Source organism: Equus asinus, chromosome 9 (assembly GCF_041296235.1).
Source record: "Equus asinus isolate D_3611 breed Donkey chromosome 9, EquAss-T2T_v2, whole genome shotgun sequence".
NCBI lineage: Eukaryota > Metazoa > Chordata > Mammalia > Perissodactyla > Equidae > Equus > Equus asinus.
Genome location: NC_091798.1, coordinates 31,059,930 through 31,077,979, shown reverse-complemented (window position 1 = coordinate 31,077,979; position 18,050 = coordinate 31,059,930). Strand labels below are relative to the sequence as shown.

The window sequence follows — 18,050 nt, the reverse complement described above, 5'->3', positions numbered from 1 at the left end:
CAGTGCTGCATGTCTGCAAGCTCCCTGTGACGCTGGTGCTGCAGGTCCCCAGGTCATGAGCTGAGTTAGCAACTTGAGGACAGCCAGAAACCGTGCAGGGCCCCCTCTGGATGAACAGTGGTCGGGATGACAAGCAGAGAACTGTCTGGAGGAACGCTGGGAGTTCTTTCTTTCTCCCTCACACCAAGACCCCTTGTCTAGAAGCCAGGGCTCCGCTGGCCTTTTCTATCCCCTGGCAGAGCCTCTGGACAGGTGCCACTGCCAGGGTGGGAAACGCTGTGGGAAAACTGCTGTTCACAGAGGATTTCCTTGACTTGGGTGTGAGATGATGGCAGTGGTCAAAGGAGCCCAGGATGTTTTACTCAGCAGCATCCTCTTGTCTTTGCAGACTGTGCTGGGTGCAAGGAGGAGATCAAACACGGCCAGTCGCTCCTGGCACTGGACAAGCAGTGGCACGTCAGCTGCTTCAAATGCCAGACCTGCAGCGTCATCCTCACCGGGGAGTACATCAGCAAGTGGGTCTCCCCCTTTCCCTGCCTCAGCTTCCTGGGCTTCTGCATTCCAGCAGGCATTCCCCCTTTAGCCCTTACCTGAACCTCCAGCAGTATCCCCCTTCATTTCCATCCACCTACCACACTTCAGCCACAAGCAGCATCTCACCAGCTCCCCGGGTCCTCCCATGGTGTTTCCTCTGCCTGAGATTTTCTCCGTTCCTCACGTGCTTACTCCTTCCCTTCCTTCCGGTCTCAGGTCCCACACCCTCTCCTCCAGAGTGGCCCCATACCATCTCTTCCCAGCTCCAGTCCCCAGTACTGGCCCTCATGAGGCCCTTGTTCTCCCCTGTTCATTTCCTTCATACTGGCTATCACCATTTGCAATTGTATATCTATCCATGTTAACTTTTTAATAATGATAATAATACCAGCTGCCATTACTTGAGTTTCTGTTATGTACAAGGAACATATTAACTGCTGTGTGTAGATTATCATGTTAAATTCCCATCAGGTATTTATCCCCATTTAAAACTTGTGGAAACCGAGGGGGTAGGTACCCTGCTCTAGTGAGAGTATTTAATGTCTGTGCTCGCCAGGGCAGGGACTTTGTTTTATTCACTGCTGCCTTTAGCGCAATGCCTGACCCATAGTCAATAATATAGTCATTGAATGACTTTAACTGAGATGAGAGGAGATGATAAACACCAAAGGAGAGAGGGCCCAGCCCCAGCGACCTACACACTGCAGCACTAGACAAGCCCCCCTTGCTGGTAGGCCTCGTGACCTCATTTATAGACTCAAGTACCTAAAAGAAATTATGACCACAGACCCTCACGACTTTGACACTTTATGACCCCAGACACTTCCTAGGTACCACTCTCTGGCCTGGTGCTAGGACATAGTGAGCGTGTCAAGTTGCAGCACACGTGGTTTCTGCCGTCAAGAAAGTTATAGTCTCATAAGAGAGATAAGCTATATCCATAAAGAATTATGACACCAGGGATATGTGATAGGGAGCTCAAGATGTTTTATTCTTTAAGACTCTTTTGGTCATAAGTGACAGAAAACCCAACTCAAACTCACTTAAAAGCAAAAATGGGAGCTTATTGACTCATAGAAATGGGAAGGCCAGAGGCATACTGGCTTCTGGCATGGCTGAATCCAGGGGCTTAAAGATGTCATCAGCACTTTAGAAGTCTCTCTCTCTCTTTCTGTCTCTCTCTGCTTCTCTCTCTCTCAGCTCTGCCTTCCTCTGTTTTGGATTCATTCTCAAGCAGGCCCACCCCAAGGGGTAGCAAAATGACCACCAGCAACTCCAGACTTGCATTCTATCAGTTTAGCAAGCCCAGTAGACTTTCCCAAGAATTCCAGCAAAAGTCCCACAGCCACCCCTGACTTGGCCACCGTTGGTGACCCATTTTTAACCAATCACTGGCCAGGAGAATCTGAACCTTAGAGCCAGAGGGCATCCCTCTGTGATCCACAGTAACTGTGAGTGGGAAGGGCTGGCTCCCGAAGGAAAACCTCGGCGAGGGTTTCTTCTACCAGCGGAAAGGGAGATGGAAGCTGGCCAGACAGCACTGGTCTGTGTCAGAGGTCTGAGTGAAGGGCTGTGAATATTCAGAGAAAGGAAGAATCACTTTCTAACTAGCAGGAAGTGGAATCTGGAATCTGTGAGAGCTTCATGGAAGATAGTGGCGTTTGAGCTGGACCTTGAAAAGGGGGCCAAGTCTTGAAAATGCAAAGGAGAGCTTCTAGGCAGAATGCTCAGCCTGGGCACGGGCAGGGAGGTGCTGGACGCATCCACCCTGTTTGCTGGAGCTCAGGCGGGTGCACGGGTGAAGCAGGGTCCGAGGCTGCAGAGGTGAGCTGAGGTCACATCATCGAGAGCTTTGAATGCCATATTAGTAGGAGTTTGGCATTCCCCTGTGTGCCTGCCAAGTAGGGAGTGCCCTTAGTGAGTGGCCGGCCAGGAGTCCTTGAGTCTGCGAGCCTAAATCAGAATTCTCTGGGAAGTAAGGGTTTGCTGAGAGATCCTCTCAAGGAGGCCCAGCCCAGATTGCCCACCACACCTTGGGCCTCTGTAGCCTGGCTCTGGGCTCTTCATCTGTCTGCTGGCAGAGTGGCAGTAAGGCACTGGCTTGGCATCAACACCCGGGTTAGAAGCCCAGCCTACAAGACTTTGGCAAGAGACTCAATTTCTCTGAGTCTGTTTCCTCATTTATAAAAACGTGGATCAAAGACCTACCTCATAGGGTTGTGCAAAGGCTCAGAGATCTGTGCTTTGTACCTAATAAGTGTGCAGTAAATATTGATTTTTACCATCTGCTGCTTTTTAGAATCATGTGTATTTCAAATTCTCCAAGGCCTCAGCAGCCCATGGGCCCAAATGAAGTGGTGTTGGCATTTATACCCAAATTCTGCTGGCTTATTGCATCCACCTCCTGACAAATGACTTTATCCCCCTGCAGACTCAGCCCCCACACCCACAGAGTGTGGAAGCATTGGGAGGGGTCGGGGAGCCTTGTCTCATGGGCTCACCAACAAGTCCTTGCCTTGTGGGCACAGTCTCACCTCTGGGCCTTTGCCAGGCATCGGTCGTTACTGCCGCTTCTCCTTCAGGAAGTCACTGCCCACCCTGCTGCCCGGGCTGGGCTCCCAGAAATCCCACCATGGCAACAACTTGGAAATGGAAAAACGACATGCTTGTCCTGTAGGCTCTCTAGGTCTGAGCCAAGTTCTTTTACACGCAAAAGTAGGGGAAACGTCCCTCTCTCATCACTGCACTTTGTGTCATCAGCACTTTGGAAAATGTCATCAGATCTAGTCCTTAGAGCTAGGCAGGGCCCAGAAGCTGGGCTGAACTCTCTGATGCCCCCAACTATCTCCACATTGGCCCTAGAAAGCTGAGCCCCAAACGTCCTCCTTGAAGACCCCTCTCAGCATCATGGGGATTCCTCTGGCTGCCATTTGCTGAGTGCTCACAAGGCCAGGTGCTGTGCCGAGCCCTGGACACCCTGGAGCCATGTCCTTTCATCCTCGTGACAACATAAGTGAGAAACCAGACCTCCTGTGTTTGAATCCAGTTCTAGGTCATTCAAGTTGGGTTTTCTCATCCTCACAATGGGGAGACTGATAGTTGCAACCTCATAGGGCTGTCCTAAGGGTTAAATGAAATAATCTCTGTAAAACCATCAGAGGGCCCGGCGCACACCAAGCAATAAATGTCAGTGGCTGGTAGTAGTAGGGAGTAGTATAAGAATAATTAATGATCTTATTGCTACCTGATAAGTTATAAGCATGGGGCAAAATGTACCCTGGAGCACGTAGAAGGTGGTCACAGGAGGTTCCTGTTACGTGCTGATCTAGTAGCACAATCAGATGATTCTTTCAGTACAGGTGAAATTCTTTATTAGCGGAGGAACCCTTCAGGATATGCACAAATTGATCACATTGATTACGTCCTGGTTTTCCTGGAAGGGAAACTGGAAGGGGCTGGAAGGAGGGTGATGATTTTTCCCTTTGTGCTTTTGTAATATGCCATATGCAAATATTGCCTATTCTAAATAAAATAAAACAAATTTTTTAAATGATTTTTTTAAAGAACGTTTTGAGATACAGAGAAGAGAGTGGGTCTGGAGAATTTGTGGGGAGGGGGAAGACGGAGAGTGGGAAAGGGACGCCCACAGCCAGCAGCAGACCAGTGGGTTCTAGGCATACTCCGGGAGTTTGTCAAGATGCAGATTCCTGGACCCCCCTCCCAAGAAGTCTCTGATTTCATTGGTCTGAGGGGTGTCTCAGGAGTTTGCATTTTTAACAAGCTCTCCCAGTGCTTCTCATCTTGGCCCAGTCCCTGTTGGCTGCAGATCCTGGAACCTCCATGTGACACCCCCACGAACCCCCCCAACTTCCTCTTCCTGTGTGGATTTCCTCTTGCAGGGATGGCGTTCCGTACTGCGAGTCTGACTACCACTCCCAGTTTGGCATTAAATGTGAGACTTGTGACCGATACATCAGCGGCAGGGTCTTGGAGGTGAGTGGGTTCAAGTAACCATGAAGGTATTTGAACAGGATAGCCTGTGACTCCAAAAAGTCGTCACTGAGAAAGGAGCAAGTCACCCCAGATCCCTTCTTCCATAGCCTCCACCTCCCCCTGCTTCCTGTACCCCAGCTTAGCTACATGACCTTGAGCAGATAACCTTGCCTCTCTGGGCACCCCCAAAAGGAGAACCTGGGCAAAATTATTCCTGATTCAGAAAATGCTGGGCTGAGAATAGGAGTTGCTTCTCTGGATTCAGACCCTGATAGATTACTGAGGAGTGACAATTAGGATTTTCTTCCTAACCCTGCTAGGGGATGGAAGACTTTTTTTTTGTTTTTTCGGCATTTGGTAATGTGCTGATTTAAGAACCAGCTTGTCTAGCAGCTTGCTCCCTAAGCCCTCCTTTGGCTGGTCCATCGCCATGGCAACAGCTCTCCAACGCCTCCAATGCACAGCTTGCTCTGCCAGTGACAGACAACCTGCAGCTCCCTTGCTGAGCCCCTGCCTGAGCCCCCTGTCCACTGGTCTTCCTGGCCTTCCTTCCCACACCCTCTGGGTCCAGGAGGCTGTCTTCCTAGGCTTTGGGACCACCCACCTTGAGGAATTAGAAACAAGAAAGAGTTTGGTGCAAGTGAAAAACAATAGCCTAAGAGTAGAAACAATTAGTTTCTAATATTGCCTCGACTGCTAACACATGCTCAGATTTTCGTGAATATCTTTGACTCTCTAGGCCTCAGTTTTCCCATCTGACAATGGCTGAAGGACAGCAGACTGGGTCAGCTCTTGCAAGCAGAATCATTAATTCTGGCAAATTGGCCAGTTGGTTGCGGTTACCTGGCATCAGCACTATGTCGAGAAGGATTCTGCAGCCATATCTGGGCTCAGCAGGAGAGCGTGTAGCAACCAGGAAAGAACTCTCTGAAGAGATGCATTGAAGCTGAGCCCTGAGAATGAGAAGGAAGCTGTCGTGTGAAGAGCTGGAGGGAAAATGAGCTTGACCCATTCAGGGAAAAGAGAAGAAGGCCTGTGTGGCTGAATTATATAAATCAGGGCTAGGGGGCAGTGGAGTACATCATATAAGGCATACCATATAGGGTTTTGTAGACCCATTTAAGAGTTTGGATTTTATAGTAAATGCAATGGAAAGCCATTGGAGAGTTTTAAACCAAGTTGCAACGTGATAAGATTGTTTTTAACAGATAGGGAGTCAGAGAGAATAAGATAAACAAATGCACAGAGTTGATAAACTATTAAGCATTTCCAGGAGCCCAACGTGGAAGATAAGGCATGAAACAGGAGCGCCGGCAGGGTGTTGGGCCCAGGTTTCCGAGGGCTTGATACCGGGGGAAGGAGTTTGTATGCAATTCACTGAGCAATGGGGGTTGAGGAAAGATCAGCCAGAAGTGACGTGCTTAGAGCTGCACCTTTGGGAGAATTACGTGATGTACACAGGCTAAATGTGGAGGAAAGAAACTAGAAGTGGGAGACCAGCAAGGAGGCCATGACGCCAGAAGGAGTCAAGAGGTACAGTAGCAGTGGAAAGGACAACCACCCTGTCTCAAGGGTTATGGCAGTAGAATTCCAATGCTTTGCCACTGTGCGACAACTTGTAGACGTGAGGACTGAAGGAGAAGAGGCCAAAAGTTGTACCAAAGAGTCAGGCCTGGGTAAGAGGTAGTCTGTTGTCACTATCTGCAGAACTGGGGGTGGCAGAGAAAGAAGCTGATCTGGGCAGAAACACAGCGAGTTCCGTTTGGGATGGGTTGTGATTGAAATTCTGGGAAAGTTTCAAGAAGGCAGTCAGAAATGTGGAGCAGGGCTCGGGAACAAAGCTCAGGCCTGGAGGGACCAATCTCAGAAATGCTGGGATTGGAAAAATAGTCAGCACCATGGGAGTCATCAGGATTTCCAAGAGAGAGAGGAAGCGGGCTGAAGGGAGCCTTGGAGAGTGGCTGCTTGCAGGTGGCAGAAGGAGGCTGAGGAGTTATCAGAAGAAGGGCAGTCAGGGAGGTGGGGGAGAAAGAGGGAGGGGCAGTAAGAGAACAGAGCTTCAGAAAAGATGGCGAGGTCAGTCAGAGTGTTGGTCAGGTTCGCCAGAGCAGGTAAGGACTATGTGGATGGAGAAAAAGCTCTGGGGTGTGGGGAAGGGTCACCTTCAGGAGTACAGTCTCTGGGGTCTGCAGGATTGTGGGGGAGAGGCATCTGCACTGTAGTGAGGTAAAGGGTGGGTGGGATGAGAGATCATAAAAGCAGACTCTTCTTTCAGGAAGGAAAAACTCAATGGCACACAGGACTGTAGACGGGAATTCGTCTCAGCTGCTCTGACATTCTGTCGGCAGTGGGTGTCTTTTCCCGCGTGTTCCTGCCGTTTAGCATTGTGGGAGCCTCCTCTTCTGAGGCAGCTGTTGTGACTGGGTTTCAATTGATTCCCTTTGCGTGAGGCTCCATTAGCATCTCGAACGTATTGATTTTTTTTCTTAGAGCTGGCAGAGACTTTTAGCAATCAACCAGCTCACCCTCCTCGTTTTACAGATGAGAATAGTGAGCCACAAGACATGTGATGTGTTTCCAAGGTCACACACAGTGTTTCTGGTGGAGACAGAGCTGAAATCTAGGACTCTAGGTCCTATATCCCACACCGATGCCCACAGCTCTCGGCCACTCGGGGTTCTCTGAGGTAGTGCGATGTCATGAAAAATACGTGGCTAGGGGAAAACACACTTGGGTTCTAATTTTACCACTTATAGCCATGAAACCTGAAGCAAGTCATCTTCTCTGAGTCTTAGAGTCTTTATCTAACAATGGAGAATACTACTGTTATTTAACTCCTAATGGACATATTAGTGTGAAATAATAGAAAAAATATAACTGGTCTCTGCCCCAGTCCCTGGCACAGAGCTCCTAAAATCTTTGTACTTTCCTAGGTGATAAGAGCTCTAGGAGCATCTTTAGTTCTAATATTTGGTCTTTGACCTGGTTCCTGACACAGAGCTCCTAAATCCATTGGAATTTCCTGGGTGATAGGGTGTCTTTTCTTCTAACGAAGTGACTCCTGATGGGCTCCTGGTTGAGGGCTGGTCACCAGAGAGACCAAACCATGATTAGAAGGTTAAAACTTTCAGCCCCATCTCACATCCTCCAGGAGAGAGAGAGGGACTAGGAATTGAGTTAATGATGGATCATGCCTGTGAAGTGAAGCTTCCGTAAATATCCCAAAAGTACAGGGTTCGGAGAGCTTGCAGGTTCGTGAACACGTGGAGGTGCTGGGAGAGTGGGGCACATGGAGAGGGCATGGAAGCTCCACACCCCTGCCGCATACCTTGCCCTTGTGTATCTCTTCCATCTGGATGTTCGTCTGTGTCCTTTATCATATCCTTTTGTAATAAACCAGTAAATGTGTTTCCCTGAGTGCTATGAGCTATTCTGGCAAATTGCCAAACCCAAGTTGGGGGTCATGGGAACCTCAGTTTATAGCCAGTCAGTCAGAAGTACAGGTAACAACATGGGGCATAGGATTGGTATCTGAAGTGTGTTTATGGTAGTTGAGAGGGACAGTCTTGTGGGACTGAGCCCTTAACCTGTGGGATCTGACACTTTCTCCAGGTAGATAGTGTCAGAATTGAGTTAAGCTGTAGGACACTCAGCTGTTGTCTCAGAGAATTGCTTGGTGTGGGGGAAAAAATCCCACACATCTGGTATCAGAAGTGCTACGAGTGTGGTAGTAGTGTGGGAGTAAAGGACACACACAGGAGTGTGTTTTTCCTTTACAGTTAGGATGTTTTTGGTTACAAGGGCAGAAGCTATACTCAAATGGCTCAGGCCAAAAGGAAATTTACCAGCTGCCGTAATAAAAAACCCAAGAGTAATTCTCGCTTCAGGCACAGCTGGATCCAGTGTTCAAACAAATGCATTTGGAATATCTCGCCATCTTGGCTCCACTTGCTTCTGTGTTGGCTTTATTCTCGGGAAGCCTCTCCTTCATGATGGGGAAGTTGGACACCAGGTGTCCAGGCTACATCCTATCAGCCAGCATCCCAAGTGGAAGGAGAGCTGCTCTTTTCTAACAGCTCAGCAAACATCCTGGGACTGGCTCTCACTGGACAGTCTCAGGCCCATCTCCAAACCAATAGCTGTGACCATAGAGCTGAAATAGCTTATTGGTGGGGTCAGCCCTACTTAACACGTGGACTGATTTGCGAAAGGGTGGTCCCACCCAGGAAAGGCCTGATGCTGTTTCTGGAAGAAGAGGGCAGAATGTTAGCCAGGCAAAAACAACAGTTGCCCAGTACAGGGCCCAGTGCATTCCTAGGTACACAATAGGCACTTAATTAAATACCGTTTCCCCTTCCCATTCCTCTCCAGGCCCTCCCACAATCCCTTCCTCAGTGATAAAGCCCACTGTGCTGCATGCCACTCACACTTCTTCCTTCCTAGTCTGTGTCCTCGCCAAGGAGAACCACACACCTGGTGTCTTTGTGCTGCATTTTCTAACCCAACTTCAGTAAGTTTGCAGTTCTCAGTCCACTCCACTGTGGCCCCATTTTTCTGGTACTAATGCTTTGCCACTTTTCTTCACTATTTTCTTGACTTCGGTTGTTAACAGACAGAATGTCTCATCACACCTCACTGACTTGGTTCTCCTTATGCTGGGACCGGCTGCTCTGGAAGCCTCCCCTCCCTCAAGTTCTTTTCAACATCACCCCTGCCCGGGGTTGCTGAGATGGGCACGAAGCATCTTTCAGTTGGGGTGGCGTGGGGGCGGGGGGGCTGGGGAGGAGCGTGACATTTAGGAAGATGCCAAGCTTCAGTTTTGCCAAGGCACTGTTGCCACCCTGGAAAACAGGTCTATAATTGAAATGATAACGAGACACAAAGTAGGAAGAGGCTACTAATTAAACCGATTATCCTTGTCACGGTGCGAGAGAGTTGGTCCCACGATATCTCAGCTTGGGAAAACAGCAGGCTCCTTCCGAAGTTCGAACCCAGTTTGCTTTGATGATGATAAGGACATTTTATCACTGAGGGGAGCCATGCAAACAACCAAGACTGAAAAAAGAAATGTTGGAGATATTTTTTTCCTTTTTTAAAAATCTGCCCTTTCCACATTCTTGCTAAGTTTTTAAAATAAATCAAGTATCTCCAGAATAGGCAGGCCCGTGCCCAACCCCCTCCCCAAAGAAAAAGATTCAGAAATAAGCCTTCACCATTACACAATTATAATTTTTGAATTGGAAGGAACCCATTAATATCAGATCAAGTGATGGCTTGGGGAGGGGCCTTTAACAATCCCCCAGTCTCTTATCAGTTCCCCCAGACATAGCCCCCTAAAATCCCTGCCCTAACATGCAAAACAAGCCCCACCTTCCAGCCCAACCACTGTTCCAGGCTCCTGCCGTGTAGAAACGCTGGAGCTGCCACTGAAAGGCCCTTTCACATCCAGGCCTCTTGGCTGGACTTGTGTCAGAATGGTCAGCATGGAAGTAATTGCTGGCCTGGTGACTGGCCCTCGGGGGTCCAGCTCCAACACTGCTCCTGGCTTCCAGTGAGACCTTGAGTCACAACCTTCTCTGAGGCCGTTTTCTTCCCACTATGGAAGAATTAGCAGCTGCAAATCCTTTCCATTTTGACTTGAAATAATTGTAGGGAAGGAAAGTGGGAATAGTGAAGGAGGTTCACCAAAGCCAGACTGGGGTGAGCTGGGGCTGGGGGCAGGGGCGCCCAGGTGCAACAATCATGGGGCTGGCCTGGGGGTCAGAGGCTCCCCGACAGGGCCTGGCTCTGCGGGTCCTTTTATTTGTCCACTGAGTCCTAAAGTCGGGCCTTCATGTGCCACTCACAATTTTTGCCATGTCTATGAACCTTGTGTACTCATTCTTAACTAATACTTTAATTTGTCTTTAAGTTGACTCACTTAGGTATAAGAAAACTTATATAGCATAGCAGGAAAACCAGGATCACTTCCCATATTGCCGATAACCAAAAAATAAATATAGTTCTAGCTAGATTCTACTGCTTGTGGAGGCTCCCAACCTCACACCTGTTCTCGTTCCTAAGAAGGTAGATTAGTAAGTTTTGGATAGATGTTAAAGACACATCGCACCGAACTGGTGTTTTCTTGAAAAAACCAGAAGTATTGATAGAGGATTGAAAGGAGATCATTTTTTTCATTGATTCAATGTTATTAAATCCTGGGTCCATGTACCACTTAAAATCATCTCATGTACCATTAGTGGTAAGGGTCCCATTCTTGCGGGAAGGCTGGGATGTCCTCAAAGCAAGATTGTTTCCTCATCTGGAAATGAGGATGTGGGACCAGTGGCCTCCAAAGGGCCCCTCCCCTGCCAGAATAGAAGTACAGGTGTCAGGGAAGTCCTGTGAACTGCCATCAGGGACCCATGGTGCGGAATCACCAAGCTTCATGGGTGGACTTTTATAGATGGTTCTGGACTCCCCAGATAGACTCCCAACCAACCTCCAGGCCATGAAGATGCCAACATCACTAATGTGTCCAGGAAATGTTCAAACCCAACCTGCCCCACTGGACAGCAGCTCCAGCTCTGACCTCCTGTTTCTTCTTTTTATTTCCATAGGCAGGAGGGAAGCACTACCACCCAACCTGTGCCAGATGTGTACGCTGCCACCAGATGTTCACTGAAGGGGAGGAGATGTACCTCACAGGTAAGCAAAAACGAGCCTCCATAAAGCATTCCTATCTACCCATGGCTGGAAAGGAAATAAAATTCCCTTTCATTTCAGTGTTATCTTTGCTTTTGGCTTGTCCTCAAAATTGCAATTAATTCGCCCCTCTCTGGGTGGTTCGGGAAAGTTGCCGGTGTGGCTAATGTGAAGTGACATGTAATCTGCCTTCCGTCCCTGTGCGCCTCCACCCGCTGCCTAGCTGGCCTGCTTCCCTGGAAATGCTCTGAGCAGACTCCCCTGGCTCTGCCTGGGGGTGGGAATTTGAGCTAAATGAGGCCAAGTGGTCAGAGAACCTCAGAAGAATGGCTTGGTTGCACAGTGTCTGCAGCATCACAGCCTCTACCCCACGTCCCTCTCCCCTCCCTCCCCCCACATCTCAGACCATCACATGAGGCTCTCACTTCCGTCTTCCCATGGACTCTTAGGATGCACAGAAAGGAATTGGAGGGAACCAACAGCCTCCAAGAAGCAAACTGGGGCTGATTTCCCTCCACCACTGTGTGGGGTCTAGCCCTCTGGCCCCAGGATTCTTGCAAGTCTTAATGAGTCTCCAGGCTCTGCTCAATCTTCCCTCCTCTGCCTAGTCCATCATCCCAGAGCATCATGGTGTTCTTGGCACAGCCCTGTGGAGAGATCTTCAGGGCCCCTCCCAGCCCACCAGTTTAGGTACCAACACTTCAGCCTAGCATTTAAGACCCTCTCACTGAGGTCTCAAACTGCCTTTCTAGCTTGAACAAATCCAGCACTTCAACTGCCAAAGCCAGCTTTCAATTGTTTCTTCATCCATTTGACAACTATTTCTTGAGCCCCAGCCTTGTACAGGCTTTGCACCGGGGTCCATAGTCCTACCCCCATTGCCCTACAGTCCAGCAGGGAAGGTGGACCATAGTCCGTAATTACACAAATAACCGTCCACTATGATAAGTTTTATGAAGGGGAGCAGTATGGGACTGTGAGAGCACATAACGGGGTACAGGGGGAATCAGGGAAGGTTCCTGAGGAAGGGCTGGGAGCTGGGATCCGAAGGATGAGTGGGCGTTAATTGGGCAAAGAGAGGAGAGATGGGATGTGCTCACCTGAGGGGACAGAATCCGCTTGGCTCTGAGGTTGGCGAAGAAGTGGCAAGTGTAGGAGGCCAAGAGGAGCCAGGGTGTAGATGGAGGTGAGATGTGAGGCTGGGAGGTGGGCACGGACGGACCAGGCCAGGCCTTGTGGTAAGGACGGCGTTTGGTCCCTCAAATGAATTCATAGCCCTGGTGCCTCCGGGTTGTTGCTCTTTGTTACATACCTCTCAGAACACTCTTGTCTTCCATGCCCTCCTTTGGAAATTCTCCTTGGCCCAGTTTAGGCACTACCTACTTCATAAATGCCCTAGATGCTCTCATCCCCACACCACAACCCTCCTCCCTGAACTCCCACAGCCCTTTGTTTGCACCTGCTCCCCTCCAGCTTCCATGAGAGTCATTGGCCTTCTCCCTGAGACCCCTTGCCCCTGACATTGACCCCTCAGTCCTGACATTGACCCCACAAGCACTCATTCTACAGGTGATCATTGTTGGCTGAATTGCTGTAATTAACCATCCCCAGATGTTTAAATAGCTATCTTGGGGAGAAACCTTCCTCCCGGTTTCCTCACAAGGCAGATATAAGACCAGGGAGGCAGTTACAGGGAGTGTGTCTTCCTATCAAGCTTGTCCTAGCCATGAGTGCCCACAGCCAGGAATCCCCTCCAGATGTAATGAATTCCCTTTGCCTAGAGCAGGGCTTCTCAACCTCAGCACTAGCGACATTTTAGACCAGATAATTCTCCGGTGTGGGACTGTCCTGTGCATTGCAGGATGCTTAGTAGTATCCTTGGCTTCTGCCCACAAGATGCCAATAATGTACGCCTTCCCATTATTGACAGCTGCAAATATCTCAGACGTCGTGGAATATCCCCTGGTGGGCAAAATCGTTCTCAGTTGAGAACTACCGGCCTAGAGCTCTTCAACAGAATCTCTTACCATCTGCTAGAAATGCTGGAGCAGGGATTCCTATTGGGTTGGGCTGGGTGACCATTTCTAAGATGCTGTGACTCTACAGCTATTCACTTGTATGTACAGTCTTACAGGTGTTAGAGGTGGAGGATCCTAGAGGCCACTCTAGACTGGAAAGTAACAACTCTCATTGTACAGATGGGAAAAGTGAGGCCCAGAGAGGAAGAGACTTGCATGAGAACCAGAGCATGCAGGGGCACAGAGGACCGGGCCTTATGACTCCCACTCCAGAGCTCTCTCTGCTTGGCCCCCTGGGACAAGGCCCTGCCTGCTACTCAGGTCCCTGCAAGACTAGACCCCCCCCTTCCCATGGGCACCAATCCCTCAATGCTTGGGTCCCCGAGTGGTTCCTGCTGCAGGACCCTGTGTTCCATCCTGGGAAGCACACCCGAGTCTCAGCAAACACGATGTCTTCATGGACACTGACCACCTGGTAATCTGGACGTTGCACTTGGTTTGAAAATTCATTGTGTGATATTCCTCTCCTCCTTCCCTGGTGGAGACATTCCCTAGTGTTGAAACTGCCCTCACGTTCACATCTCTAGAATAATCAACATCTTCACCTTCCTGCCTGAATTCCCAATCCTAATCTTTCCCCATTTAGTGGTTTGAATCCTGGCTCCACTGCTTGCTAATTTTGACCCTGAGCAAGTCTCTTAACTCTGAACCTCAGTTGCCTAGTCTGTAAAATAGGCTAGTAACAGACCCTATAATATAGAAGTATAGGAAGTTCCTGACACATGGTAAGCTCTTAGTTCATTCACTTAACAAATATCTGTTGAGCCCCACCTGTGTGCTGGTGCTGTCATGTCAACTGGAGATGTAGCAGTGAGCAAGGCTGACAAGTTCCACGCCCTCTTGGAGCTCACGTCCTCATGTGTCAGTATCTTCTAGGCCCTGCTTCTGACCAGAACTTCACAGAATGCTGAAAGAGTTAAGCGGTGAAGTGAGCAGCTTTGTGATCACGAGAGAGAATGCATAAAAAACCTATGACAGCAATGCCTCCGGGAGGTGGGAGATGTTCTTGGGGATGAAGAAGGGCCTGTCACCCTCCTCCTTAATTATCCCATCCCTACCCTCCTGGCTCTGGGGAGAGTGGGAGTAATTGCAGAGCTTTCAAGGACCTGCCTCGAGGGATGCTGAGCGATCCTGGAATGAGGGGGACCAGGCCATCCGATGCTAGAGTCATGCTGACTTGAGCTGTGGACTTCCTGGGGGTGGCAGCCACCGGGGGGGCTTCTGCTACCACCAAGAGCTGGGCCCAAGATTGCCCTGGACACCCTCCCCAGGCAAGGGTACAGGACTCGTAATGATATTCCCCAGAAATGGCAAGAAAACTCTCCTCCCAGGCAGAACAGGAGTGAGAACCGGCTGAGAGCCTAGACTCCTGGGTTCAAACGTCAGCACTTCTGCTAATGGGCTGTGACCTTGAGAAGTGTGTTCCTTCCCTGGGTCTCTTCCTTAACCTGTAAAATGAGGATAATTACACTGTCTTTCATTCATCCATCCAAACTGAGGTCATGCTCTGTGCCGGGCTCTCTGTTCTGTGCTGGGCACTCAGAGATGAGCGAGGCAGGAGTGCTAGCTTCTGTGGTGGAGTTGACTGACAGGAGGAGGGGACCAGCTGTAATCAAATAGAGTTGCAAACATTCAGTGACAAGCAGTGATAAGTGCTGTGAAGGGGAGGTTTGGGATCCATGGGAGTGTATTATAAGGCTCCTGATCTAGTCTGAGAGGTCAGGAGAGGCTCTGCTGAAGAAGGGCAGTTTCAAGCCAAGACCTTGAAATTAAGTAGGAGGTGAGACGGTAGAGGGAGGGAAGATTGTGAAGGTGGAGAGAACAGCAGGTGCAAAGGCCCACGGTGGGAGGAAGCATTACATGATGGAGAAACTGAGGCACGTCCACGTACCCAGTGCACAGAGAGCAAGCATACTCCACAAGGTCCTCGTGACTATTAGAGGGGAGAATGCATGTGAAGATGCTCACTGCCCCATAAAGCAATGCACACAAGAGAGAGAGTGCTGGGAAGCCTGCAAAGGTTAGAAACCCAGTCTTGTCAGTTCCGTAGCAGGACACAGCAAGGTACTGGCAGCCAGCCTCGGAGGTTCTTTTGGTCAGGTTGTTTGTTTTTTAATTACTGTGGGATGGCTTTCCGATGGGCCCTAATTGGGAGAAGTCTGACGTCTGTCTGGATGAGAACTTCCAAAGCCCCAGGAGACAAGAGCAAGTTCTATTTGTTTGAAGTTCTGTTGTGCATTCAGTCTTCTGTTTTTGTAAAGATGCCAGATTTCTAATCTGTTTGTGTCCAAACCCTTCATTTGGGCTTCACCAGGAAATTAGGTCACTGATTTTGTGCAGCAAAATAATAGCCAAAGTTCTGCAGGTTTGGGGCAAAACTTAGCCTGAAATCACAAAGGTTACAGTTGCTGGATTGGTGGGAGTTTTTCTAAACCCAGAATGTGGTTCATGAGATAGATTTTCCTCTTGTTCTAAATGTGCCTGTACCTAGGAAAAAGGAAAGATAGACTTGTTTTTCTCTCCTTCTGTCTCCACTAAATACAACCGTGTTCCAAGGACCTGAGACAGAGAATGACGCTAGAAGTCTAGGAGTTCAGCTGCACATTTGAAGCAAGACTCTGTTATCATTTGTCCGTTTAATTAAAACCCACCAGGCGGGAAATCATTTATGAAATCCTAGGACAAACTTTGCTCTGCTAAGGAAAGTATTATAACAAATTGTAGGCCCCGCCAATATTAATAATAGTATTAACAATAATAATAAAATGCTATCAGCTGACATTTCTTGAGCACTTACTGTGTGCCAAGCACTGTCCTAAGAGTTTTGAATGCAGTATCTCATTTTATCCTCTCAACAATCCTGTGAGCTAAAAGCCATTAATATCCCTGTTTTAGGGAACAAGAAAGTTTAGAAAGGTTGTGTCCCTGGGCCAAGGTTCACCAGCCTGTCTTGCTAGGCTTTGTTTAAGACAGTTTTCTTCCGTTTATCATCAGAATTCTTAACCTGTAGTTCATGGTTGGCCTCTGCATTCGTTGAATCCCCTGAAATTGCTTGCAGAATTTTGCATGTAGGTATATTTCTTTAAGGAGAGGGTCTGTAGCTTCTACCAAATTTTCAGAGGTGTTCATGGCCCAAAATAAAGAACCTTAGTTCTCTGTTGATGCAAATCCAAAATGGAGCCCTGAAAGCTTGCTCTGATAATTACACCAAACTCTTCTCTTATATAACTGAGTCTATTTCAGATCACATTTTATTTGGTTCAGATGATACAAGGTCCTGGTACCAGGAGGTGTGTCTTCCTGGCACAGCTGGGGATGCCATTCATATTTAGCTGGGGCCTCCCTCTACTCTGACAAGTACCTTATCAGAGGTGCACTGAGCTAATAGATGTTCAAGAGAAATGCCTCCCTTGGTTATGGATGTCGTAATCCACACATCTCATCAAACCACACTTTCAAAGGCACTAACGTAATATTGGTTGCTATAATTTAGTAGTTTAGCATTGTTATTTTAAATTGGATCTCTCTACTGACAGCTTAGGTTGTAGGAGTTATGCTTAAAAACTTTAAATCTTATGTTTCCCCAATCCTGCTACATAATTTTAGACTCTTCAAACATATCCCGCTACTGTACTAAATTGATATTTTCTGAAGTCTGACTCTACTAAGCATATTTCATTTTAAATAGAGTACATTTTAATTTTCGATGAGCTGCAGGGTTTTTTTAGATTTTTAGGGTTACCAAACATCTTGAATCCTATAGAAAATATTACAGCATAGTAGTTTGAAGTTTGTATTTTAAAGTCTGTTTCCAACTTGCTCCACTCAGTTTGCCACAAACTCAAGATGATGAGGTCATTTTCTCGCCAGTTACATGTCACATCTACTTCACCAGCCAATTTGTCCATGTTGGTCAGAATTAGGTCCACAGCAGCAATTTCCCTGGTTGCTTCCTCTATTTTCTGGGAAACAAAATTGCCTGCCAGGCAAGTCAAGAACTTGTCAGATACTCGGGTTTTAGCTCAATGAGATGTTTTATTAGTCTGGACTTTTTAGGTGGCAGAAACCCAACGCAGACAACGTTAGGCAAAAAGGGTTGATCAGCTCAGAACTTAGAAGCTTCTAGGAGCAGCACAGCTGGTTTAGGGCCCCACGGGGGTCAGCAGGTGGTTCTTCTCCCTGCTGCTTTCTGTGTGTGACCTCGCACTCTCCTGCCCCAGACTGGCTGCCTCAGCCCCTGCCCACGTGGGCACAGAGGGGCAGCATTCCCTGCAAGCCTCAACAGAGAAGAGTCTCCGAATCTGACTTTGGTCACATGCACATACCCAGGCCAGGATGGGGAGACAGAAGTGGACAGGCTGGCAAGACAAATAAGCTCCCTAAATCCCAGTTTCCCCATCTGAACATGGATAATGATAGGCCCCACCTCACCAAGCCATCATGAGGATTAAATGAGCGAATGCACAGTAAAGGCTTAGCACAGAGCCTGGCACCAGCGGCTCTGCCAGTCTGAGCTCGTGATAAACACCCGGTAGGGGCTTGCCCCGTGGCCAAGTGGTTAAGTTCGCATGCTCCGCTGCAGGCAGCCCAGTGTTTCGTTGGTTCAAATCCTGGGCGCAGACATGGCACTGCTCATCAAACTATGCTGAGGCGGCGTCCCACATGCCACAACTAGAAGGACCCACAACGAAGAATATACACCTATGAACCGGGGGGCTTTGGGGAGAAAAAGGAAAAAATAAAATCTTTAAAAAAAAAAAA

At 48.6% G+C, this 18,050-nt stretch overlaps 1 protein-coding gene across 8 annotated transcripts in view; it reads left to right on the top strand.

Moving 5' to 3' along the window:
• ABLIM3 (actin binding LIM protein family member 3) overlaps positions 1-18,050 on the top strand; it is a 109,761-nt gene that overhangs the window by 57,173 nt on the left and 34,538 nt on the right. For all 8 annotated transcript variants that reach the window (XM_070517216.1, XM_070517220.1, XM_070517219.1 and 5 more), the window contains 3 exons: positions 389-515; positions 4,434-4,527; positions 11,127-11,214. In XM_070517216.1, coding sequence (XP_070373317.1) covers positions 389-515; positions 4,434-4,527; positions 11,127-11,214 — 309 coding nt within the window. The remainder of the gene's footprint in view (positions 1-388; positions 516-4,433; positions 4,528-11,126; positions 11,215-18,050) is intronic.